Source organism: Candoia aspera, chromosome 5, assembly GCF_035149785.1.
Source record: "Candoia aspera isolate rCanAsp1 chromosome 5, rCanAsp1.hap2, whole genome shotgun sequence".
Taxonomy (NCBI): Eukaryota; Metazoa; Chordata; class Lepidosauria; order Squamata; family Boidae; genus Candoia; species Candoia aspera.
The window spans coordinates 39281983-39309260 of record NC_086157.1 but is presented as its reverse complement, the minus strand read 5'-3'; the positions used below and the strand labels follow the sequence as shown (position 1 = coordinate 39309260).

At 40.3% G+C, this 27278-nt stretch overlaps 1 protein-coding gene across 2 annotated transcripts in view; it reads left to right on the top strand.

Annotated features, from left to right (window-relative positions):
• Positions 1 to 27278, top strand: part of SLC9A7 (solute carrier family 9 member A7) — a 53153-nt gene continuing 25875 nt past the window's right edge. For both annotated transcript variants that reach the window (XM_063305025.1, XM_063305024.1), the window contains exons 1-4: positions 1 to 459; positions 21360 to 21559; positions 22361 to 22438; positions 26282 to 26358. In XM_063305025.1, the coding sequence (XP_063161095.1) occupies positions 216 to 459; positions 21360 to 21559; positions 22361 to 22438; positions 26282 to 26358 (599 nt within the window). In that variant the 5' untranslated portion in view covers positions 1 to 215. The remainder of the gene's footprint in view (positions 460 to 21359; positions 21560 to 22360; positions 22439 to 26281; positions 26359 to 27278) is intronic.

Sequence of the window (27278 nt, the reverse complement as noted above, 5' to 3'; positions counted from 1 at the left end):
CTGGAGTGGCGGCGGCGGCGACGACGCCGAGGGGCGGAGCTCGGCGGTCCTGTCTGCTGAAGTTGTTTCTGCCTGCCTTGCCAAGAGCGGCGAGTTGCCTGAGCGTGCCGTAGCCCGAGCGGCGGCTGCCCGGGCGCTGCAGAGGCTGCTGGCAGGAAGCTCGGCGCGCGGAGAAGACGCAGGCGGGCACGAGCGGTGCTCGAGGGGACCCTGCCATGGCGCGTCCGCGGCTCCTGCTTCTCGTCCTCTCCCCAATCCCTGGGCTGTGCCTGGGAGAACGGAGCAGCAGCGCCATGGAGGAGATCGCCACGGAGAAAGAAGCGGAGGAGAGCCACCGGCAAGACAGCGTGAGCCTCCTGACGTTTATTCTCCTCCTCACCCTCACTATTCTCACCATCTGGCTTTTCAAGCATCGCCGGGTCCGCTTCCTCCATGAGACCGGCCTGGCCATGATCTACGGTGAGTCGCAGGCTCTGAGATCTTTCTCCTGCCCCGGGAAGAACGGGACAGAGACGCGGCTGGGTATATGGGCATTCCTGCTGCTGCAGTCCAAATTTCAGTACCACCGCTAAAGCCTGTTACCAGTTTTCCATTTACTGTAAAAGAGATAGTAAATGCTGGGCGTGCACCTAAGTACGTGTGCGCACATCCCTGTGTCTCTAGAAGCCCGTCTTTCTTTGCTTCTTTTTTCCCTTGGCTTACTTGACAGATCGTAGGGGCCGAAGGCAAACTCTTTTTTGTGAAACGCCGATGCACGGTCACTCCTGTTCCTCCTTCCTCCCCCACACACTTGGCTTGGCTTCATTCTTCACTGATGACTTTTCAACACCTCAGTACTGTATTAATTTCAAGAATATTTTCCAGTTCTACCTGCTGGGTTCTCATGGCCTTGGCCTCTAAATGGGGACTGGCAATATGATCTCTAATAAGGGAATGGTGCAACAGAACCTCTTGCATCTTGCTTTGTTATGTGGACAGATACTTTATCTGTATTAGGGAATATTAATAGAGATTAATATTCTGCAGGAAGGATGAACATTTCTCATGGTCACTTGATTTCTCTCCACCATTTTTGCTTAGAGATTAAACTCTTCCCTCTGTACCTTTCTGCTGCAATTTATTTATTTATTCACTTGCTGCATCAATCAGGTTATTATCCTGTTCAATAATTTGGCCCTCTTCTCAAACCCGATCAGGCAGAATGAACCTGTCCTGAAATGTCAGTTTGTTGGCTTTGTATATTTCCTGATTTTGTTCTCTTGCCAGAAAAAACTAATAACTGATGACATGACCTTTTTTATTGTCATTATTGGACATCCTCCCCCGCCCCCCTTCCAATATGTGAAAGATTGTAATGGAGCTCTCTCAATGCATATCATGTCATTTTTTTCTATGACACTTGTTAGTTTTAGATTTAGTGAGGGGTCATAATTTTTTTCCTTTTACATAATAAAAAAGAATATGAGCTGTACTTTTTTGGATGCTGAAATTACTTAGGTAATTTTCTTGGAGATGTGTTTTACCATTCTAAAAGTACATCTGTACTGAATTTTCAAGACCTGCTATGAGGGTGCTGCTCATGAATAGAACAAGTAAAGAAGTGGGGTGGAAGTTGTGCCATGGTTAATATTTGAATTATGGCTTGTATGCTACAAATGGGACTTTCTTGTTACGGGTATCTTGAAATATATCTTGAACTTTGTAGCAGATGAAACAAAATCTTTAAATGGGGATGCCTTTTTCCAAATCAGCTAGTTCTCTGTATATATGTATTAATCTTTGACTTTTAGTGCTTGCTGGTTTTTCTCTGATTATATTGGAACAACAGGAAAGATTACACAATGTATCATAAGTGTTGTGAGTGATTAGGCAACCAAATCAACAGAGTGCACCCTTCAGGGGGTTTCAGGATGCAAGACAAAGTAAAAATGAGACCAAGGATCTGTTCCCACCATCTGAAGTGGCACAGGCTTGTGATCAGCTCAGTGCCCACCAGATTTGATTAATGAGTGGTGCAGAGGATTGTATGTGAATCCACAGTGACAGCATGTAACCTTGTGGTGATTTGCTTTTCAAGCCCTATTTGCAGTATTCAAATTTGGATCACCTTTTAAGCTTTGTGTTTGGTGCTTGCTGCTGGCACAGAAAAAAAAGACCTAAGAATTGGCAACTGTCTCTGTTTAACTTTCTCTGATAGAGGTGCATATTCCAGTAAAAATAAATGGTTGTTTATGCAGAGCAAAAAGCATGCTTCTTCAGTGGCTGCTGAGTGACTTCTTAAAAGTTAAATGCTTGAAAAGCTATGGAATTTTCCTCTTCTGAGGTTTCCCAGTTTTGACCATCTCCTTAGTCACTTGTTCCTTGCTGCATTGCTGTGCGATACTGTAGCTGTTGTCCCTTTTTAAGAAAAAAAAAATGGCCCAGATCCCTGCAGATCCTGAAAGAAAAACAAGAACCAGTCATACACTATAATCCTGTCTAGCTGATTCAGAAATAATCCCCGTGAGTTCAGCAATACTTTTCCTTTTATTGTAACCATTTTCATCTCTCATTTTTCTGGCATGATGCGTGCAACCCTTGTGGAAAACCACTTCATTAAGTTGTTCATGTATTTGATTTATATCCCATTTTCCTTCAGGAGCTCAGGGCTGCATATGTAGGGTTCCCTTTTCCAACATGACGGCCAGACAACAAATGACCCTGTGGCTGGGCTGAGTGAGTGTAACTGGCCCAGTGCCCCTCCCCCGAGATTTTATGGCTGAGGATGGACTTGTTTTTAGTCCTCAAGATTACACAGACTTCCTATAATGAACAATTGCAAATAATAAACTTTTGTTCTCTTCCATGAAGATGCATTTTGTGGGCCTTCTTAGAATTTCATTTTTTACCATTTTTTAAGATGCCACTATTTTGGGTTCTGATTTAGAATAATCTGGAACAGGCCTGCACAACTGTTAAAGGAGAAAGGGCCACATTGATAATTTAAAAATAATTGTGGGCCACAAAGGAATCCCTGGCACACCAATCAACTGTTTCAGTGGTGGCAGCACTGGAGCTGGGAGCATTGGTGAGTCCTGTGCTTGGCAGTCTGTCTTTTGGGGTAGTGGCAGATCTTTCCTGGCAATGAAAACATTTGATGGCAGTGAACTGAGTTCTTAAAAAACACCTGTGGGCCTCACAGTGGGCTTGGAGGTCCTCATGTCGTGCGGGCCTGGTTTAGAATGCAATATATAGGTTTTATTCTATGCAAGAAATTTTGAAATTAGTAAAATTTATAGAATGCCCAGATAGCTATTAATAGGTGATATTGCTTAACTTTTGTGGGTGTGAGTGTATATCCGCATTCAAATTTTGATTTTTTGGGATTTTCTTCATAAGTATGACACATGATCTTAACGTATTGTATTTCATAACCCTTTTTTGTCTGTTGAGCTTCTACATTTATAAAATCAAGAAAATTGGCAGGTGCTTTATATTTTCATAAGGGAAGTATTCCAAAATAGAAATGTTCATTTTGTTTAGGCAATGCCATGACAGTATATTGTGCTTTTAAATTAAGGTAAAGGTTTCCCTTGATATTAAGTCCACTTGTGTCTGACTCTAGGGGGCGGTGCTCATCTCCGTTTCAAAGCCGAAGAGCCGGCGTTTGTCCGTAGACAGTTCTGTGGTCATGTGGCCGGCATGACTACATGGAACGCCATTACCTGCCCGCCAAAGCGGTACCTATTAATCTACTCACATTTGCATGTTTTCAAACTGCTAGGTTGGCAGGAGCTGGGACTAGCAACGGGAGCTCACCCCGTCACGCGGATTCCCTGAGGTGCTTTCAACCTAAATTGACAATAAAATCTGGAAGGCAAGTAAGCGGGTGCAGTTATATTTCCTTAAGTTTTGTGTCCATTGTGAACAAGGAACGAATTCAGCCTTCCCCAGTAAAATGCTGTCTAGGTTGGCTGGACTTAAAAAAAATTTTTTAGCCCTCATCAGTTATGTGATGTACTGTGATACCAATATTAAAATATCTAGCTTTCACTGTAGCACAAATGGACAGGCATTATGATTTCAAACTTCAAATGTAGATGGTGCCCCCTTCCCACTGTTTGTAACAGATAGAAGATCTCAAGACCATGGGTTACCTTCCTTGCGTGGAATGGCTCTGGAAAGTTATATTTATGTGCATGGTAATCTACTAACTAAGGTGGGCAGTCAAATGACACCTGGAATTACAGGTAAGCATGGCCTGGGAGAACAAAACGAAGCAGGACATAGACTGATAGAATTTTGCCAAGACAACTCACTCTGCATAACAAACATTCTCTTCCAACAACCTAAGAGACGGCTTTATACATGGACTTCACCAGATGGACAACACTGAAACCAGATTGACTACATCCTTTGCAGCCAAAGGTGGCGGACATCTATACAGTCGGTAAATACAAGACCTGGAGCTGACTGTAGTTCAGATCACGCACTTCTTCTTGCACAATTTAGGATCAGACTAAAGAGATTAGGGAAGACCCACAGATCAGCTAGATATGAACTCACTAATATTCCTAAGGAATATGCAGTGCAGGTGAAGAATAGATTTAAGGGACTGGACTTAGTAGATAGGGTCCCGGAAGAACTATGGACAGAGGTTTGCAACATTGTTCAAGAGGCGGCAACAAAATACATCCCAAAGAAAGAGAAAACCAAGGAGGCAAAATGGCTGTCTGCTGAGACACTAGAAGTAGCCCAAGAAAGAAGGAAAGCAAAAGGCAACAGTGATAGGGGGAGATATGCCCAATTAAATGCAAAATTCCAGAGGTTAGCCAGAAGAGATGAATTATTTTTAAACAAGCAATGTGTGGAAGTGGAAGAAGACAATAGAATAGGAAGGACAAGTGACCTCTTCCAGAAAATTAGAAACATTGGAGGTAAATTCCAGGCAAAAATGGGCATGATCAAAAACAAAGATGGCAAGGACCTAACAGAAGAAGAAGAGATCAAGAAAAGGTGGCAAGAATATACAGAAGGCCTGTATAGGAAGGATAACAATATCGGGGATAGCTTTGACGGTGTGGTCAGTGAGCTAGAGCCAGACATCCTGAAGAGTGAGGTTGAATGGGCCTTAAGAAGCATTGCTAATAACAAGGCAGCAGGAGACGACGGCATCCCAGCTGAACTGTTCAAAATCTTGCAAGATGATGCTGTCAAGGTAATGCATGCTATATGCCAGCAAATTTGGAGAAAACAAGAACGGCCATCAGACTGGAAAAAATCAACTTATATCCCCATACCAAAAAAGGGGAACACTAAAGAATGTTCAAACTATCGAACAGTGGCACTCATTTCACATGCCAGTAAGGTAATGCTCAAGATCCTGCAAGGTAGACTTCAGCAATTCATGGAGCGAGAATTGCCAGATGTACAAGCTGGGTTTAGAAAACGCAGAGGAACTAGGGACCAAATTGCCAATATTCGCTGGATAATGGAAAAAGCCAGGGAGTTCCAGAAAAACATCTATTTCTGTTTTATTGACTATTCTAAAGCCTTTCACTGTGTGGACCATAACAAACTGTGGCAAGTTCTTAGTGGTATGGGGATACCAAGTCATCTTGTATGCCTCCTGAAGAATCTGTATAACGACCAAGTAGCAGCAGTAAGAACAGACCACGGAACAATGGACTGGTTTAAGAGTGGGAAAGGAGTACGGCAGGGCTGTATCCTCTCACCCTACCTATTCAACTTGTACGCAGAACACATTAGGTGACATGCTGGGCTTGAGGAGTCCAAGGCTGGAGTTAAAATCGCTGGAAGAAACATTAACAATCTCAGATATGCAGATGATACCACTTTGATGGCTGAAAGCAAAGAGGAACTGAGGAGCCTTATGATGAAGGTGAAAGAAGAAAGTGCAAAAGCTGGCTTGCAGCTAAACCTCAAAAAAACCAAGATTATGGCAACCAGCTTGATTGATAACTGGCAAATAGAGGGAGAAAATGTAGAAGCAGTGAAAGACTTTGTATTTCTAGGTGCGAAGATTACTGCAGATGCTGACTGCAGTCAGGAAATCAGAAGACGCTTAATCCTTGGGAGACGAGCAATGACAAATCTCGATAAAATAGTTAAGAGCAGAGACATCACACTGACAACAAAGGTCTGCATTGTTAAAGCAATGGTGTTCCCCGTAGTAACATATGGCTGCGAGAGCTGGACCATAAGGAAGGCTGAGAGAAGGAAGATCGATACTTTTGAACTGTGGTGTTGGAGAAAAATTCTAAGAGTGCCTTGGACTGCAAGAAGATCAAACCAGTCCATCCTCCAGGAAATAAAGCCAGACTGCTCACTTGAGGGAATGATATTAAAGGCAAAACTGAAGTACTTTGGCCACATAATGAGAAGACAGGACACCCTGGAGAAGATGCTGATGCTAGGGAGAGTGGAAGGCAAAAGGAAGAGGGGCCAACCAAGGGCAAGATGGATGGATGATATTCTAGAGGTGACGGACTCGTCCCTGGGGGAGCTGGGGGTGTTGATGACCGACAGGAAGCTCTGGCCTGGGCTGGTCCATGAAGTCACGAAGAGTCGGAAGCGACTAAACGAATAAACAACAAACAATCTACTAACTATGCTGAATCACAGGCTCATGACTTATCTTCAAACTGACTCATTTACTTCATTGAAGTAAGTGATGATCTGTGCATGTTTTTTCATAAATTGTAGAATAGGAAGAGATCAGAGAGATCAGCTAATCCAACCCCCTGCTCAGTACAGGAGTTGCTAGAGCATTTTAAAGAGAAGGTTCAGACTCTATTTGAAGACCTTTGATGACAGGAACTTATCACTCCAGGAGGCAATTGAATCCACTAGTTGACAGCTCCTAATGTCAAGAAATTCTAACCCAGGTGTAAAGGTAAAGGTAAAGGTTTCCCTTGACATTAAGTCCAATCGTGTTGGACTCTAGGGGGCGGTGCTCATCTCCGTTTCAAAGCTGAAGAGCCGGCATTTGTCTGTAGACACTTCCTTGGTCATGTGGCCAGCATGACTAAAAGAAACGCTGTTACCTGCCCGCTGAAGTGATATCTATTAATCTACTCACATTTGCATGTTTTCAAACTGCTAGGTTGGCAGGAACTGGGACTAGCAACGGGAGCTCACCCTGTCACACGGATTTGAACCGCCAACCTTCCAATCGGCAAGCTCAGCAGCTCAGCGGTTTAACCTGCAGTGCCACTGCGCTGTACTTACCTTTTAATATCAACCCATTTGTCCTGCCATCTAGGGCAACAGAAGACAGGTTAACTCCCTCCTCTATATCAGTGTTTCTCAAATTTGGCAACTTAAAGTTGCTGGCTGAGGAATTCTGGGAGTTGAAGTCCACACATCTTAAAGTTGCCAAGGTTGAGAAACCCTGTGGTATAGGACAGCCCTTTAGGAATTTGAAGATTGCTATATCTCTCCTCAGTCGTCTTTTCCTTCTCTTTTGGTGACTAAGGCAAGCTCTAATTCCATTCAGTAGGGGGGGAAATCTTTTGTCCTCCAAATGTTGCTGCGTTACAATTCCTAGCATTTCTACAATTCCTATGCTTTTGGAGCTATTGGAGGTGCAGTTCAGCAATATCTGGAGCACGCTGGCTGGGGAATTCTGGGAGTTGAAGTCCACATATCTTAAAGTTGCCAAGATTGAGAAACACTGGTCTGGAGGGCCATAGGGTCTATTCATCCACTCTAATGTTTGCAGTGAACGTATGCATTTAGATGATTTGAGATAACAAGTACTCTATGGGAAGAGAAATGTTATGTTCTATTATGTAGCACTTTCCAGGGCCATATTTTGAGTGTGAAAATAACAAAGAACCCTGCTGGTTTGGTTTTGAGGCCCTAAATGTTTTTTTCATTGGCAAACATAATTTCTAGTGTTCCTTGCTTTGTAATCCTATATGTGATTCAAAAAGTATAACTGAGCTTGACTTCTGGTGACTTCATGGACATATCTGAACAGTTTGCATGCAACATGCAAAAGTAGTTTGTGATTCTGTTCTTTGCCATGTTTTAAAAACTTCCCAGCTTAGCTTGCAGCCTTGGACTTTACAGATGGCTTACCACACAAGTACAACCCTACTTAGCTTTCTAGATCAGCCACAATTAATTAGGTGCTGCATACATTTCTTAACCTTACTGTGGCTTGCCCCTGCATTTTAAAATTGTTTTTGTATTGTAAGGGAACAGCAGAAACCACAGAGTCAAAGGCCACAAGCTTTCATTCATTCGTTTGGACAAAACTCCTTTGCTTCTGAGTAAACAAAGTTACCCGAGGCAAGGGCAGCTTTTCTGTTTTAAAAACATACTGCAAGGACAACTTAAAATAATTCCTTTTTTTTCCCAGTTTATTTGGCAGCTTGACCTTGTTAAAGGTTTGTTGTTAATCCCTTCTGACTTGTTTTACCTTAGTGCAGCCTTTCTCAACTTTTTGACCCTGGAGGAACCCTTGAAATATTTTCAGGCCTTGGGGAACCCCTGCACATTCAGGCTCAAAGATAGGCCAGAAGTTACAAAATTATTACATTCGTTTCATGTGTAGGCCTGTGTATATGCATTAACAGCGTTCTTAAACTAAAAATAAAGGAACTTACCTCTTTAATGTGAAGTTGCCTGAATTTGAAATAATTTTTCAAATAAATCATGATCTCCCAGGGAACCCCTAGTGACCTCTCGCAGAACCCTGGTGGAGAAACCCTGCCTTAGTATGATATACACACCCATCTGTTGTGGCTTCTAAGCCATTGTTTTTGGTGAGGGTTCACCATTATGTTAAACCAGAACCAAGCCCCATATTCTGGATTAGCACTATGTGTAAATCAGGCTCCATTCTTACTTATTAGGAAAAAAGGACAAACATTCTTAATTTGTAAAGAAAGGTATTCAATTCTCTCTCTCTCTCTCTCTTTCCTTTTTAGATTTTAAACTGTACAGATTTTCTCCCTTGATAGCTGCCTATAGCCCCAGCCCAAAAAAGGAATTTTATCTTGAAAATATGATACACGCTTCCTATCAAGGAACCGGAAACATTTTTACAGTAATAATGGGATAAGAAGGTTGAAGGCAAAACTTGGTTTATTTTTTCAGGACTGAGAGAGAAGACTAGGGCAATAGTTGGATCAATTCCAGGAAAACCATGAAGTGTGTTAAGATAGCTGTGCTAGCTTTTAAATGTAAATGCCTAAAGAAGAGAAAGCATTGCCTGGTGAAAAAGCTGCAGAAATCTCAGAATTGCAGAAGGGTGGAAGGGATAGCAGAAGCTGGAAAGAGGTTCCAGGGTTGGCTGGAGGAAGAAATGTGAGGTGTTCTTTGCATTCTTTTTTCTTGATATGTTAACACTGTTCCTTTTCTCTGCAAGCAACTGATTATTACTATTATGCTGCCTAAAAGTCAAGCAGGAAATACTGTTGTGCTGATTAGTGGTGCACAGCTGGGGCTGGTCAACTTGCACACAATCATATTGTTACTTTCCTGTGTGACAATAATAAGCTATTTTTTTCAGCCTATGAATCCTACTGATTTGCTGTATGCAGGACACAATATTAAGAGGACTGTAAATAAATGCACGGCCATCTGTACTTGAGAAGTTGCACGAGTAGTATCATTTTAAAATCTAATCTGAATATGTAACTTCAACCTGCTTAGCATATTTTAGGGAAACCATACAGTGATTATGCCTTCCAGAGTAGTGAATGTAAGATTACATTTTTGGTATACCAGAAGATCAAAGGCTGGTGTTGGTAGGGCTAGTGTTATGCTGTAGTAGAGAATTCTTATATGGGGATGGATTGTGTTTTTTTACTGTATGTATTTGAGCTTACATAGTCCCCTAATGAATATATCTTGGGTTTAGCATGTAAGCATTGCACACATTAATGGTTAAATGCACTGCATAGTTCCAAAGGAGAATGGAATATAAATGTATCTGACTATTTCCCATAATGTGATTCAAAGTTCATGAGCACAACCATCACTGATAGTTTCCATTTTTCTCTTCCTTGCAGGTCCTCAGTATGCACTTTGCTGGTGATATCACACTCACAATAGACCAATGCAGAAACTTGCACGCTTCATATAGGGGTTAGGTAAGTGTGAATCTTTACACCAATATTGTATTTTTTCACTTATCTTAATATTCTTATTTTATAGCTTGTCCATAAAATAAGAATATTTTTAAAGGAAAACATGCCATATTGAACAACAACCAAGAAGTTTCATTTATTGCTATGAACAGGCTTTCCATCAGTTACTTGGAGGGTGTGATGTCGCCAGCAGAGTGCATCCTGGGCTGGTCTGGCCTGGCCAGTCATTGAGTACCTGGAGATTATGTTGAGGTCTCAGTTTTGTGGATATTTTTTAGAATGCTAAATTTTGGGGAGGGAGAAGGCAAAGGTAAGTAGCTATCATAAAATGCCACTTCAACCTCTAGTGTTAAGCCTTTCCATTGCACCGTATTGAAGACCACTAATTCCAGTGCGTACTAGCTGTAAACTCTGAAACAAATAGAGAAACATGCTAAGAGCTTGGAAAAATAAAATTCTTAACCTGTGTTTTTACTTGATGTGAATAAACCAAAGAAGGCCTACTGTATGTAGGAGAGCTATGGAGGGTGGGAAGGGAGATACTTAATCACTTACTCCCCTATCATCTCGTCTCTGCAGCCTCTTTCTTTCCTCAGCCTTTCCCTCTCTGGATATCTTATCTGCCTTACTGACTTGCTCTGGGTATAAAAATATTTTTTTCAGTGAAGATGTTGGTAAGGAGAGAGCTTGAAAATTAAGTATCTTCCTTTTTACTGTTCCTCCACTGTAAACATCTTTGTCCTATTCCTGTTTTGCTTCTCTAGTGCAAATGCAGTTGGGGAATTCCATATCAGCTAAACAGTATTTTGTTTGCTTTTGAAGACTGGCAGCTGGGGACATGATGCAGGGATCTGCTATAAAACAGTCCAGCTCCATTAGAGTGGTCCTAAAGCCTTTGGGTTGTAGAAAGTAAATTCTGGCTTTTTATGAAAAAAATTCTGACAACAAGTGGTGCAATTTTCAGTATACCATATATGTTCTTTCACGTGAGTAGCATTATCTCATTATTTGGTTTATGCACCCTAACCGAGAATGATGCAGGTTGTCCTTGACCTACGACCATTTGGTCAGCAACTGTTCCAAGTTATGACAGCGCTGAACAAATGGTGGTTACAACCGGTCTTCAGAGTTCCGGTTGTCCCAGCACCACCACAGTCATGTGATCGCCATTTGCAACCTTCCCTGCTAGCTTCCGTAGAAAGTCAATGGGGAAGCCAGCAGGGAAGGTCACAAGTTGCTGGGGTAAGTCTTCCCCACCCGCACACCGTCCCCCAGCCCCTCTGCGCTCACACCGCGCTGGCCACTTGCGTACCCCCGTGCACCCTCCCCAACCCTCACTGCACCCCTCTGCACCCTCCCCTACACTCACCCCTGTGTACCCTCCCCAACCTGCATGGTGCCTCTTGCACACCCTTCCTGACCCATGCGGTGCCTCACATGCAGCCCCTCACACCCTCACACACCCTCCCTGACCCGTGTCACACCTCTCATGCACCACTTCACACCCTCACACACCCTCCCTGACCCTCCCTCATGCACCCTCCCCACACCGTGCCTCTCACGCACCCTCTCCAACCCTCCCTGGGCACCGTCTCGCTTCCTCCCCAACCTGGCAGCAGCCACTTACCTGCCTGCAGGGCTGGGACTTGCAGCAACCTGCCGGCTTCCCCACTGACTTTGGTTCTGGGGAGCTGGCAGGAAGCTTCCTCACCTACAACCATGGGATTCAGTTCATGATGGCAACTGGGACCGCAGGGATTGCTGTCGCTAAGTGATGTAGTCACACTTTACGACCGCATCGCTTACATTAGAAATTCCGGTCCCAATTGCCTTCATAAGTTGAGGACTATCTGTACCACTGAATTATAATGAGAATTGGTCAAAACCCCTTATGACTGAGTGGCAGAGGATTAGGCAAAAGAACACTTGAAACAGAGGTGACTACTCTTTCCTTATCATTGAAATTATGATTTCTTATCTATCTTTTTCCAGCCAGAGTCCCGGATCTTTCAAGTCAGTCTAGTACAGGAATGATTTCCAGAACACTGCTTTGAATTGTAGGCTTCCTTTGGGAATTATACTTAGCACTGTTTGACCATTTAGAGAAAGAAAGCAGCCATTGATGAGAACAGCATCTGCAAAAGATGAAGTGAGAGTAGGAGCGATAGAGAATGGCAACTCAGGAAAAGACAAATGGTCTTGTGCGTATGTTTAGTGGACAATATCTTGTAGTATGTGCAATAGGAATTAAGTGTTGATGACATACTCAGACTATTTGGCAAACTAAAGATAATTGACTGCATTTAGGGCATTTTCTTCAGAAAAAAGGACAGTTTTATGAATGCTGTGTTTGTTCCCCTACCCATCACTGGCAAATCTAGATAATAATAATAGAGTTTGGCTGGTGTCCTTGGAACTGTGTGTAATCCTATATAAACAACCAGCGTACCAGCATGGTGAAGGAGCAGTTAGGCCTCTCAGCAGATGTCCACACTGACAGGAGGTGAATGAAGGAGAGTAATAAGTGCATCATTAATTTTCTTGCAAGCAGTTGGGAAAGGAATTCTAGGTAATTTCCCCATTAGTCTCTCTCTTAGCCAGCAAAGTGGAAGCAGATACTAACATTTGTGTAAGATCTCTAGCTGTAGAATGCAGACCCTCTCAGCTTTCTCTCTATTAGCCTAATGAGAAGTTTCCCGGGTGTACAAAAAGGTCACTTAGAGAAGGTGTAGGCAGAGTGGGCAGCTCAGTGAGTGCAATTCTGTGCGTAGCAGCAGTAAAAAAAAATCCAAGTTCCTTGCAAGTGAAGAGAGAAAATGGCAAAAAGCTCTTCTTCAAAAGTATGTAGTACATCCTTTTGTTAAATGGGGTATTCAAAAGTCATTTTAAGCAGCTTCCTTGGAAAGAAAGATCAGATCACCATTTGGCAAATTGTACTTTGGGGGGGAAAGGCAAGAACGTACTGTCATACAGTGCAACTGGCCACAAAAAACTGACAAAAATAACAACTGCATACTTTCGATCAACACCCTTATTTGTCTACTATCAGATTCATTTCTCCATTTGTGCATTTAAAAAATTCTAACATATTTTCCTTGTTCCTTAATAATTGAATGTGCTACTGGTTGGGATTGAAAGTCATCCTGATCCAGGAAAAGTTGCCCAGACCTTAAGCTCATTCTCTGATTTCTCAGCTTTATGGCTTGTAATAGATAACGTTCAAATATGATGTGCTAATATGATGTCAGCTGCCTTAGGATGGTTCATTCTCACCGTTGGTAACTATACAAAGTACACCCATTGCCACAAAATGCAGTGGGGTCATCAGTTTGGCTAAATCCATCAAGATATACAGTGATTAAGTCACGGCAATGGTCAGAGTCAATGTACTACTTGAGGACAAGCTGCTGCAACACAGACTAGATTTCCACTTTGATTTAACTATAATTACCCATGAATAAGCCATGATTTGCACAACACACTAAGTCGGAATGGGCAACATTTTAGTGGGTAAGGGACATACTTTGGTTTTGGGGAACTGAGAGCTGCAAACCAGATAGGACTACATAATTTCATTTAAAAAAGAAAAGAAATATGTATCCTATCCTTACTTTAACTGATAAACTGATAGCTTTTATGTATTTCTCAGCTCAAAATTATAGGAAATGGAGATCGGCTTTCAGGAATTATAAGGTGAAGGGGCTCTGAGTAGACTGGAGAAGCAGCATGCAGCACCCTTGCTCTATGCCAGTGTTTCTCAACCTTGGCAATTTGAAGATGTGTGCTTCAACTCCCAGAATTCCCCAGCCAGCATGCTGGCTGGGGAATTCTGGGAGTTGAAGTCCACACACCTTCAAGCTGCCAAGGTTGAGAAACATTGCTCTAAGCCATAATGTGTTCCTTTGAATTTGGCTTCCCATTGTAAATCCAGCCATCGGGCACTGTACAGCTGGTTGACCTGAAGCTTTTGGGCTTCTGCCTGTAAAAAAAAATAATGGACTCAACTGGGCCAGGATCTGTCTAATAAAACCTACAATGCCAAGAGTGATTAAATATTATACGTTGTTTTAGCAGGTGTTCAGCCTTTGTAATACGGAGTTTATCCTGTTGAAACAGCATTATTTTAAATAGATAATAGTGGGATGAATTAAAGCTGAAAGCACTTTGTGTGATTGACATATTTCTTCAGAACAATCATTGTACATAAGTCATACTGACAGTATTTAGTCTAGGTAGATGAAATGTGGTAGAACCCATTACATACAGATTAATGGCTTCCATGCATTTTGTTGTTCTTGGATAGACAGCTTAGAACACTTCTCCAGAAGTTTCTGTACTATTGAATCTTTTGCATAAGTAGAGGTTGAGACTGACAGATAAAAACAGATAAAAATGTGTATTCTATTATGTACAAAGAAGATTAATTGTATGCCTCAGGTTCTTTCCAATAGTTTGTTATAGCACAGTGAAATATTGTGTTACAGTACTATGCTTTTAGAGAGTGAATAAGACACTAACTCATATTAGTTTTGACACAATTTGTTCAGTCCAGTCTTCAGAGTAATGGGAATACTAATAATATTATGCTATGGTGTTAACTTTTTTTAAAAAGGCATGCTCTAGTGTCAATGAAACATGATTTGTAGAAAAACCTGCACCAAAGAGTCAAGGAGAAAGGTGTCTCTTTTACTACTTTTCCTGCCATTGCCCTACAAATTCTAGGTAAGCCTTCCTCAACTTGGTGGCCCTCCAGGAGTGTTGGGATCTTCAAGGAAGGGAAGGGGGTTATAACCGATGCAATTTGCATCATAACATTATGATGCAGACCCTGTGACATAGGTATTTGTGTCCAACATCAGGCTGCAAATACACAAGGCTCTATTTGCATTTGTGACATACAGTACTTTTTGTCATTTTTCATCATTAAAAAAAAAGGTGCCTGCAGTTGAAACTACAACTCCCAAAGTTCCTAGATGGAAGTGAAGTCCAGTACCAAGAGAACACCAGCTTGGGGAAGGAGGTTCTTAGTTATAGTACCATCTGGATCACTCTATAGAATTAGATGTTGGGAACAAGGGTTGTTGATCTGGTTTCATAGGTTTGAGAATGGAATCTAAGAACAGTACAGGGTGGGGAAAAGAAACTTCTCCTTTCCCTCTTACTCCAAATATTCCATTTTGCTCCAGGTTGTGTCACCAAAATTTGTTAGCAAAGCACCTATTTGTCAATTTTATATACGTTTGTTGCCAAATAAAAGTGAAACTGGGTAGTGTTCAGCCTCTGCAGGGCAATACATATCCATTTCCACTGCTATACTTTAATGTACACTGCCCAGAGTCACTTCCTGTGAGATGGGCAGCTATACAAATTTCACAAATAAATAAATACCACCTGCCCAAAGTATAAAAATGGGTCCTAGATTTTCAGGCCTGCCCACCTGGTGCTGTTGCTGCATCACCATTTAGGGTTCACCTTTGAAACTCTAAATACGTAGGAAAAAAATTAAGATAACCATGTCAAAATTGGCCTATTGCCAATTCATCTAATTTTGAGTAATTATTTGTAGGACTTTGTGCAACCTGTTGATTGATTAATCAGTGCTACAAGCAAATATAATTCAGTGCTACAAACAAATAGTGTAAATTCAGTTGAGAAGTAATGGTTGGTTTGAGATCATGAAGTAACATTTTTAGGCTTGGCAGAAGTCAAAACTTGGATCTGGTTTAATTCTTAAAGCTTTCTAATCCAAGGATAAGAGAATCTTCCTTTTTTCCTGAGATCACATGTTGGTGATTCATGGGGCCAGACTCAAAAGTGGACAAGGCCACCCTGTTCTTTTTTGGGCTATTCATATGTGCTCTCACTTTCCCTAGATAAAAAAGGAGATAATCTGAGAAAGGAGATTGGGATCAACCCAGGAAGGCAACAGTCACACATAGAAAACGTCAAATAAAATCAGTACAGTCTAAGCAAGTTACATATATCTACTTACCTGGATTTCAGAATATATTGTAGAGAAGTGAAATATTGCATGCTTTCCTTCGGTTTTTTGTTCTCTTGAGACCAGTACTTTCAGTTTCATGGCACTGAGGTCAAAGACCACCTCTTAGGGGAGACTGACTGTTGTGTTGCTCAAACACTGCACCCCGCAATCAGAAATCCACAAATCAGAAAAATATTGACTGAAGCTACCATCTCAACTATTCTATACTTGAAAAATAAAGAAATGGTCCAGTTTCCACCAGATAAAGTACTGTGTTTAATTAACTTATTCCTTATATGGGGGAAGAAAGGTGAGTTCTTGTCTATTCAGCATTCCCAACACAGGACCAACTTGCCAAATGCTAAAAAAAAAAAAATCAACATATTAGGGTTTTTCACTTTCTCTGCCTCTCAGGATATAGATGTGTGATTACCAAATATTAAGACAAACCAAAGGGAGGTAGTATAAACAATACTAGTTAAATGACATGTGTTTGCTACAGTGCTTTGGTTCAGGTTGGATAAGAAATGCTTGTTCTATGGCTTTTCTCTGTACTACAAATGAAGCTACGTTTATGTAAAATAGCTATTACATTTCTAAAAAAAACCCAAATAAATTGAATGTGCTGTGCATTCAATTCATGCAATTAAAATGCATGCTTTTGAAGGAAGATAGGGCCTAACTATTCTTCCATCATCCTCTTCCTCAGTTGCTATTTGTGTTAGAAGAATGCCTTCAAGAAAATAAGATCCCTCTTAATGTTTGTTTGTTTGTCCAGTCTGCAATAAAGACAGATAACATTTAACTGTTTGAAATGGAAGACATCAGTTTTAATCTCTGGACTAACAGACGAGACTCCTGTTTGACCTTGGACAAATCGTTGATGGGTTGCCTAACCCATCTCAGAAATAAGTTGCTGTGGAGATGAACGTTAATAGGGAGTGATATGAGTTGCCCCAAGCCATGGAGGAAACCAGGATTAAAGTTCACATTACAGCTGATACTGGAGACAGCAAATCTTATGCCTCCCTCTGTTGACCTACTTAAGCATCTTGTGGAAAGAAGAGTTTTTCTCTTCCATAGAAAAGTAAGGTAGGCTTAAGAGCATGATATAATACCAGTATGGTAAAGATGCCTAAGGGAAACTTAAAGATAATAACAGGCATGGGCCTCTGCAAGGGGGAGGAGGTGAGAGTGATGTGTATCATGACATCATCACACAAATGACATAGATTATGTAATTTGTGCAAATTACATAATTTACATTATTTGTATGGCGATGTCAGGATGCACATGATTTCACAGTGACTTGCACCAGGCACCTATTGTAATAGATAAGCAGTGCACAAATTCCCTGGCCTATGTCTTTCAGAATGTTTGCCCTGCAGTGACTGGAGTGTTAGATTAGGCCTGGACAAAACCAGTTTTAAAGCCACACAGCCATGAAATTCAATGGGCCAGTCACTATCTTCTTCCTCATAGGACTGTTGCAACAATAAACTGCAAAGATGAATTCTTGTGTGTCACTCTGAGCATCTGGAAGAAAGACGGGGTATAAATACAACAAAATAAATAACTGCTGCCCTGTTCTCTACTTCTTTTTCTTAGGAGATTTTAGTTTTCTAATATGGTTGAAGCTTAATAAGCCTGTAGAGCTACATTTCCCATTTTCCTTTAGAGAAAATCCTGATAGTTTGGGTTTGGTTTTTTTTTTTTTAAATAAATGCCATTTTGGGGTTTTGTTTGTTTTTTTTAAGAATGAAACAGAAGGCCCTTATTGATTGGTTTCCGTTTACTTTTGTGCAAGCAGGGGCATAAAGCAATTGGAGAGATTAATCAGCTCCCCTCTGTGTATTGCATCATCCGGTTGTCCTTGTCATTTAACTTTTCTTTCTCCCTCTGCTTCCCATGCTGAAGATTGAATACAAACAAAAAAGACCGGTTGAACAGGGGAGGCCATGAACCTGAACAAACCTGCTGGGTTGTGCGTAGAAGCCAGAAGCCAGTGTCTTCAGTCAGTTCAGTGAAGAAAAGACTCTGGTGCTGCTGACAAACAAGTGTTACCGATTCAAGCACGGGATGGGTTTGGAAGCAAAGGTTATGAAAGGGTATTCCTCCTCTTTGGATGTTCATTTCTTAATATGAATGGGTCTGCAGAGACATGCTGGGCTAATTCTGTCATCTTGATGAAGCCCCAGGTGCCACCAGAGTGCTGGAACTTGAGTGGGATGAAGGCTGCCTTCCTTCTGTGTTGGGTTTCCCAGTGGGAACTCAATTGGCTGAGGTTTTTTTAAGTTCTTTATTATGTAATCACGCTTCTGCTAAAAACTTATCAAGGCAGTCCTAATAGTTTAACCAACCAAGAATCCCAGCCCTCACGTTAGAAGTGTGCAATTGAAGTGGCCTCTTTCAGATTCAGTTGATTACCTTACAAATGCTACCAATATGACACAAGGGGGAAAAACTAGATACAGTTCCATTATTCCACAGGTGTTCATCAGTGAGTGCCTAAAGAAGATCAGAAGTGAACTTCTATCCAGTTTTTAGCTTTCATTTTCCCAAGCTATAATCGTTCATAACCTCAGTCATAAGGACTAACACCATTTTTCTCATACTGCTCAGATTCTTAGCTTCAGCATACCAGCAATAGTTTCAGAATTTTTCCAGCTTGAAAATATGCACTTGCAGCTCAGTTTTCCTTTCAGAATTAAATCCTTTTACTGAAAAATGTAAGACAAATATTTCCATACTTGCTCTCCAGCTTATAGTTTAAAAACTATTATCTACTCATTAGATGCACTGATTATTCTACCTAGGTTTTATTTTTAGAGTCAGAGCTTTTCTGGATTTATCTTTGCTGCTAATTCATTGAGCAGTTTAGCAAGAAAGTAGAGCAGGACTGCAATGCATTTTCCCAACCACTTTTAAATGGGTTGTCTGTGCATTGGGTTTTTTGTGGTTTTGTTACCTGTTTAGAAAATGCCACTTGCAAGGAAGATGCATGCTGTCTACTGACATTCTTTGAATCCATTTAGATTACCACTTTTTTAATTCATTGGCTGTTTGAATAGTCTTTTGTACAAACCTAAATTTCTAAGGTGAACTTTTTGAATTCCATAAAGGCAAACTAGAGCTCTTGTCCGGGTGCCTAAAAACCAAATTATTGAATAGGTATAATCCTTTTGTATCAGGCATTCTTTTGAAAAGCATAAATGAGATTGCTCTGTAGCTTATTCTTCTGATCTCAAAAATGCACTAAGATAAATAGCTTTGTGATCCAAGCTTATGCTCTTTCTTGCCCAGGCTAGTGTCCATACTATTAGAATACCATGATTCTTGATCAAACATGGTTTATGGAAGTTATAATCCACATTGGGGTGTTCTATATTGGTAAATGCTAATTTTTCTTACTTGTCATGAGATTTCCTTTTGGTATCTCTATTTCTTTTCTCTATTGGTAGTATCCCGCTAGATATCCAAATGTAATAATTTCCTTTAAGTATATCTGAGATATGATTTATCTGGTACTACAGTAGTTGAACTATTTTGCCTTACCCTAAATGATCATATGAATTTGTAATGTGATTAAAGTGCTGAGAATTGTTTTTTTCAAAAACGTAGCTTTTCATTCCCCCCAGACTACAGATCTGATATATGGTAGAGCTATTTTCCAAGAGCTCATTTTCATTTTATCCTGCATGTCAACAATTTATCTACGAACGTTTATGCCATAATTAGCATGCTTGTATTTTTCTTTCCTTTTTTGGAATAACAGACTAATGCATCGGTCCCTTTGGAATTTATGTGACTGTTTATAGGCTATTTCAGAACAAAAATTCTCTAGGTGATTTACAGAGTAAAATTAAATTTACAAACAGCAAATACAATCAAAACAGATCCACTCTAAATCTGTCTTTTGAGAAGCTTAGACGTAGGATGTTAAAGAAACAAATGCCATCAATCACTACCTGCTGCTAATCCATATCATGTGAAATATGGAAAAAGGAGGGTCAGTCAAGTTCTGTGGCATAGAAACTGAACTTCGAATTTAGAACTTACAAACGTATTTGTAGATACTTTGTTTTCAGTGGAAACTGGTTACTGGTTTTCCTGTTCTTCTCAATCCTCTCTTACTGGAAGTATTAAAGTATCTCCCAGATTTGCTAATACTGTATGTATAAGTTACAGTTATTCTGCATTTGAATTCTATGTATGCAGTCTCTATATGTGAGTTAAAAGAATGCAGGAATCTGTCTCTGTTATGTCTGTTGTGTCACATTTTTTATAAGAAATGTATTATTTTGGCCTAGATGCTACTATTCTTCTGTTCTTACTTGCTTTTTTTCAGCAGGTGTATTTTTGTCATCAAGTTTTAGAAGCAATTATTCAGAAAGTATACTGAACGCTCTTGTACTCAGTATAAATCTAACCAAGTCAAAATGTAGAACAATGAAATTTGTTTTGTTTCACTTCCCCTTTCTATTTAGGGCTTTGGCAGAACGTTTAACATGGTTAGATGACTTCATGTTCCAAAACAGTCCTAAGATAACAAATCCAAATACATTTGAACTTACGAATTTCACAGAGCCCTTAATCTAAGTTGGCAAGCTGGTTACTTAATCCTGTCTTACAATGCTTCTTTAAAACTAAAAATTGAAATTCGTTTGAGGCTGGAAACACATCAAATCAAACTCCTGGTTACTGGAGTGGCTGAAGAGCACAAGGTGCTGAACAAAGTGTATTCATTTCACTTTCCAAATCGGTGTATAATTGCTCAGTGTGATTTGGGCTTTGGCCAGTGAATTGCTCAAGCATAAATCAGATAAAGGTAGGATGTTTTAGGGAACAAATGTTGTTTTTTTAAGTTCTGAATGGTTTGGGGTCATCAGAAATTGCATTATACCTGAATCTAAGAAGGGGATGTGAAACCCCAGATAATTTTAAGAAGTATCTAGTATGTTTGTGGCATGAGATTATTTATAAATAGAAATTCCTCATTTTCCAAATAGGAATTTAAATGTCAACATATGGCAGTGCTGCGTTTCTAAGATGATGCCCACTGAACCCACTAAGCTTGCTTTGCCCAGTGTTGTGATTATAGTCTTACTTAAGACAATGAGAAAAATATCTGCATACCTATCCTCTTTGTGTGTAACCTGAAAGTGAACATAAAATGGTAACAACCCAATGACACACCCTTCTTAAAAAATAAAACATGTTAAAGTTTATACAGACCCCGTAAGATGTAACTTGTGGTCCTGTCTGTCTTTCAGGGCTGATTGTTGGAGTAATCTTGAGATATGGCATACCTCCTATCAGTGGTCATGACAAGCCCTTCAGTTGTTCCCAGGAAGATCGGGCTTATGCCACTCTGCTGGTCAACATCAGTGGGAAGTTTTTCGAATATACTTTAAAAGGAGAAATAAGCCCTGGAAAAATACACAATGTGGAACAGAATGACATACTGCGAAAAGTGAGAACTGTCATTTGTTAACTAAGGACCTTTTCTTATTGAACTATACCATTTTACACAGGACTTTTTCATAGCTGAAAACGTGAAATGCTGCATGATCTTTCCCAGGAGTAGGATGCGGTTTGTAGTGAGGTTCAGATACAATGACAACCCATATCTTCTGCATTCTGTGGTCCTTAAACATGATTATTGATCTTTCCATAGCAGTATGGTAGTCTACCTTCCCTCCACCCACCAGCTAGAGCTTATTATTTGTAGCACTTTGTTCTGATGACCTCAAAATCTCAAGATATGTGCAACATATACTATTAAATACTAATTTCTCATTCTTTCTCACAAGTCATATGATGTGGCTTGCTGCTTCTGTTATTTTTACAGATCAGGAACAAAGTGAACAGGGTAGATTGTCCAAAGCCACTTACTCAGTCTGACCTAGCGGGTGTGTGAATCCAGACTTCCTTTGTTCAACTGCTGGTTTTATTGGGGACCAACTGTGATCTCTCTATCTGATAGAAAGTCACCATTTTGCCATGCGCAGTATGTAGGTTAAATGTAACCTTTGTTGGGAAAAAATGGCCGGTCACAAGATAAATGGTTACCTGAATCACGTTGGGCACTGGAACACACACTTGTAAACTAGATCTCTGAAGGAACTTGCTGCAATAAAATCTGTTTTCCTGAGGCAGGTATCAAAGTAATTCTTTCAGAAAACTAGTTTGAAAAACGTGTTATGAGAAACTACAGAAAATAGCCACCTAGGCATTTTATTTAATAACATGTTCTCTCTCCTTTTCTTTTAAGGTAACTTTTGACCCAGAAGTATTTTTCAACATCCTTTTGCCTCCCATTATTTTCCACGCTGGCTACAGTTTGAAGAAAGTAAGCCTGAAATACTTTCTTAACACTCTCATTTTGGCAATCTGGACTTTCGTCTTGTGTTCACATAAAACTGAATTGTTCTCACATTATCTGACTGTTTCCCTCTTAAATACTTGCATATTTTTCTGGATAGTTACCAATTCTGTCCTTTAATTTTCAACTTTAAAAAAAATTACAGAGCAGGGTTTTTTGTTGTTGCTATAAATTATTTGGTGTATTGCCTCTTTCCACTCTTACGTTACAGAATCTTATTTCCATGTGCTCCTGTTAGTGAAGGTAAGTTTGTTTTAAGACTCTTTATGGCTACGGTTCATTTCTTGTCTCAACCGTATCTCCAGTGCAAATGTTTAAGATGGATGAATAATGCCTTGGATCCAGTGAAGCATTAGATGAAGTGGAGATGATCTCTGTCTCCATAGCAGGGAGGTTATCTGTAGTGTGCATCACCCACACGCACACAAGCCTGCCAGATTATTTCCTAGGATCTCTACCCCCCACCCCCATCAGACTTTTGGATAACCGGGTGTGATGTGGCTATTCTCCCAGGTGAATGAGTCTTAACTGGCCAAGTAATTACGTTGCCACCACCTGTTCTTCAATACAGAAACGTTCCCCTGCACTTTCACCTTGAATCTGGATAGAGCAGAACTGGAAATTCCCTTTCCCCAGGGCTAAGCTTTTAAATAATTTCAGTCAAAGCTTGACTCTGGTTTTCCCTTTTTATCAGACTTCCTAGGCCCAAGTTATTATGGAGCATGGTGCTACTACGAATTTAGGATCAAGGTTCCTGATCAATCACAGATCTCCTGATATTTCATGGCTTAGCTTGACTTCTTAGCTGGACTTTGCAGAGGATGACAGACGTGGCTCTGCTAGATTAGAATGTATATTGCAGATAAGAATGAAGCCATGTAAAAAAGTTGATTGCCCACTGCTAGTGACAAGATGTAAAGGACTTTTATACCTTCAGGAGTTTAAATTCATGGCTTCTTTTCCCCTTCTTTCCAAATTTACAGATGCTTGGCATAGCACTTGGTGTCCTTGAAGCTGAGTGGTTTCCTGTGTTTTAAAGTATGATTCATGTATCTACCTGTAGTTTCCGTCCTAACCTGATCTAACTTTATTGTCCGATTTCCTAGGGCTTACGGGCAGAGGATCTATATCCCAGACCCAATTAAATAAAAATCTATTTCTTAACCCCTTGCTTCTTTGAAGACTGTTTGCCAGGACTCCAGGGACAAAGAAACTTCTGACTTTCTCTCCCGCTGAACCACCTGTCTCATTGGAAGAGAACAGTGGCTGTGCCCTTAAAATGCCTCACCAGTTCAGAAATGGAATGTTCCTGAGGGCTTCAGAATTCTTTGTTTTCCTTCCGGACCAAGCCATTCTGGAGGCAGTTTTGCAGTTTCCAGAAGTAAATCCTCTGAACAAACCAGTTTTAGGCATTCTGGGAATGGTCCTGCCCTGAAATATGCCTGTTTCACCTGGAGCACCATGCCTGACACACCTTAAACAACTACCAGTTTGAAGGGTTTACTTCTGGAAACTACTGAACTGCCCCTAGAATAGCATGGTCTGGAGGGGAAATGGAGCATTCTGGAGCTTCTAGGGGTATTCTGTTCCTGAATTGGCAATTGTACTGCACATATCCCTACTATAGGATATTTACAATTATCACCTAAACATCTGACTACTCACTTAACTCCCATCAGCTGGTGTGCAGGCCTCAAGGTTTGTTACAGTCTCATATAGTGTTCTTTAGGCTATCATCCAAGATCCTCCAAGTTTTAGAAGGTTGAATGGGCTGCATGGGAATAAGCTGCTCTTGGTAGAAGGTTTTCAAGCTACATAGCCTGCATAGAATTTCCCATGTAGCCTTCATGATACAGGCCCATGTCTTACACTGAAAGGCCTGTAGTTTATTTTCACAAGAATAGTTCCATTTAGAAAACAAGACAGTCATCTTCTAAGAAGCGTTCAGGTGGATACAACTTGATCGGTGACGCACATTTTATTTCCACCTTGTCTCTTAAGGTGTGCGTATAATACACAGGTAAGAAAGCTGCTGAAATAAAATAAATGCAAAAGGCTTTATTGTATTTTTTGTGAGAGTTCACTGTAATAAGTAGAAATTAGGGCTTGAAACGCAGCAGCAGGAGCTGGGTTTCACTTAATGCTCAATTTCCTTCAGTTCTCCTTTTCTCCTGACATGCTTTTTAAACCTGGTAGATTGTGACAGCTGCTGATGTTTTGTGTATGTGTACCTTTATGATTTTTTAAACCTAGAGATAAAATTAGAATGATCAGATACTCATTGAAACTGGTGTGCCAGATTTGTTGAATGTTAAGGCAAAGTTGACAGAAGATGAGGAGATTGGATATCTTTAGCAAGGATGCACTCTATATTATCTTCTTAATTATTTGCTTTGTTCTAGTCTTTATTTCATAATTGCTAAGAAATATAGGATGAAATTATAATGTTGTAATTTGGCCTCCCCAGCCTGACTTGTAAACCTATTTAGGTTTGTAAACAGCTTGTTGGAATGATAGGTCTGCATCCCAAGTAGATGAATTCTTGTGGCCTCTAAGTGTTGATTCATAGGTAACTCTACAGCAGTTTTCTCCACCAAGGATTTTCCAAGTATGACAAAGTCACTTTCAACCATTTCTTGAACACAAAGTGGACTATGTGTTAGTAGTTGGATTGCTGTAATTAACTGCATGTGGATCCACCCTTGAAGTCTATCCAGCAGTTTCAGATAATTGAAAACAGGGTTTATATAATGTAAAAAAGTGACTTGTCCAGATGGGATCCTGCTGCACCAGTTTTAAGACAGTTGCACTAGCTGCCTACAGTATTTGCTCCTGGGCCCAATGCGAAGTCTTCATGTTAAGACTCTTGTCAAAGTTTTAAACAATTTGTGACTCAAAATCTGAGGGCAACACAGTTTATAGATCTATAAAAAGAGTCTTAATAGGCAAGTTCTTTTCCAACATTATGGACACCTAATGGAACATTTTCCCCCGAGAAGTATAATTTCAGCCTCAGGCCTACATTTTTCTGTATGTCTTGGTCTTTTAGGTTGGAAGGTATATTCTTTTAAAAATAGCTTTTTTAAAAAAAGATGTATAACCCTTCTTCATTATATTAATATTTCACTACCCTTATATCCTTGATAGATGATGGTTTAGAAGTCTGAAAATAAAGAAACTCATCACTTCTTGCAGTCTTTAGGGAACTCCAAGGGGATTCTCTCTGGAGCAGTGTTTCTCAATCTTCGCAAGTTGGACTTCAAGTCCCAGAATTCCCCAGCCAGCCTTCAACTCCTAGAATTCCCCAGCCAGCCAGCCAGCCAGCCTTGGGAATTCTGGGAGTTGAAGTCCACCCATCTTAAACTTGCCAAGGTTGAGAAACACTGCTCTGTAGGGTTAACTCATGAAGCAAGAGAGAAACTATGAGCTTCTCCATCGAATGTCTTCCTCTTCTGACCAAGCCGAAGGCTAATCCACAGTATTCCTAACAAAATAGCTACATGGTTCTGAGTTTGTCCCTGTCTCTTCTGTTCCTGTGCTTGGGGGTCTGATTTTCCATAGTATTGGGCTTTTTAATATTTAAGAGCCTTGGTTTGGACAACCTGAACCTTTTATATTAGATAGACCCCAAAGATGATTCAGAGATGACTGATGTTCTAAATAAAACTGTTCTGTTCTCTGGCTGAGGTTACATCAGTCACATTACCAAAAGTGCTACTTCGCTTTTTTTTTTTTTTTTTTTTTGAGTTTGGCAGAAATTCTGAATAACTCCTTTTTGCACCTAATTCACTTTTTTTTCCTCCTCTACAGAGGCACTTTTTCAGAAATCTTGGATCAATTTTAACTTACGCTTTCTTGGGAACTGCAGTCTCTTGTTTCATTATTGGGTGAGTTGAGTATTGCTATATTTTTTAGGCCCTGTGGGAGATGATTTTGGGAACTTCTAGCATTTTGGCCACTGTTCTTCAGCTGATTCTGTGAAACAGCACGTAAGGCAAGATATTTGGCAAAACTGATAACAGATCAATGAAAGGTTTTCTCTTTAAAATATTTTTTCCTTTCATTCCGGCATTTTGGTTACCTTTTAGAAATAGTTTCATGATATGGAACAATATGATGTCCTAATAATAACTGAAATCAGTTTTCCATTGCACTACCAATTGATTGCTTATTGAAAGATCACATATTAGTTTTATTAATATTAAATTCAACAGCGATAGGCTGTTCTGAGCACCAGATGAATTAGAATCCCCAATTATAAGTTCACAGAATTAATTATGAGTAATTTCGTATATTTAAAAAAAATGTATTAGTTTTGCGATTGGGTTGGCTTTATCTTTACTTTGCAGTAGGTTCTCTCCCATTTTTATTATTCTTAGGATTTGGCTAAAATGTGTTGACAGTTGCCTTCCTTGCTTTTGAAGGGAAAGGGTGTAATTTTAAGTTGCCTTGGGAAAACATGGTTTTGAAGGGCAGCTTACAATTTTTAAAATAAATGTTGCTACCACAAGAAGCCCTTCCTTGGCTACAAATTCAGGATGCAGGTCAGAATTTGTCTATGCAGCTTGACTTATGCAAGTAGATTGAGAAACCTCCTGAGATATGGCTAAGCCCAGAGTAGTTTCAACACTTAGAGCAAGCTTGGAGAAACAAGATAACTTTGTATTGTTATCTCTCTGAAGTACGGGAGAATCTCTAAGCGATGCTTCAGGAATGGCCTTATTCCTATCCCCCACCTCAAGCTTGGGCTAGGTTGGCAGGGTATGTGTGCTATGAATCAAGGGCAATGTCCCTTTCTTGTTTGTTT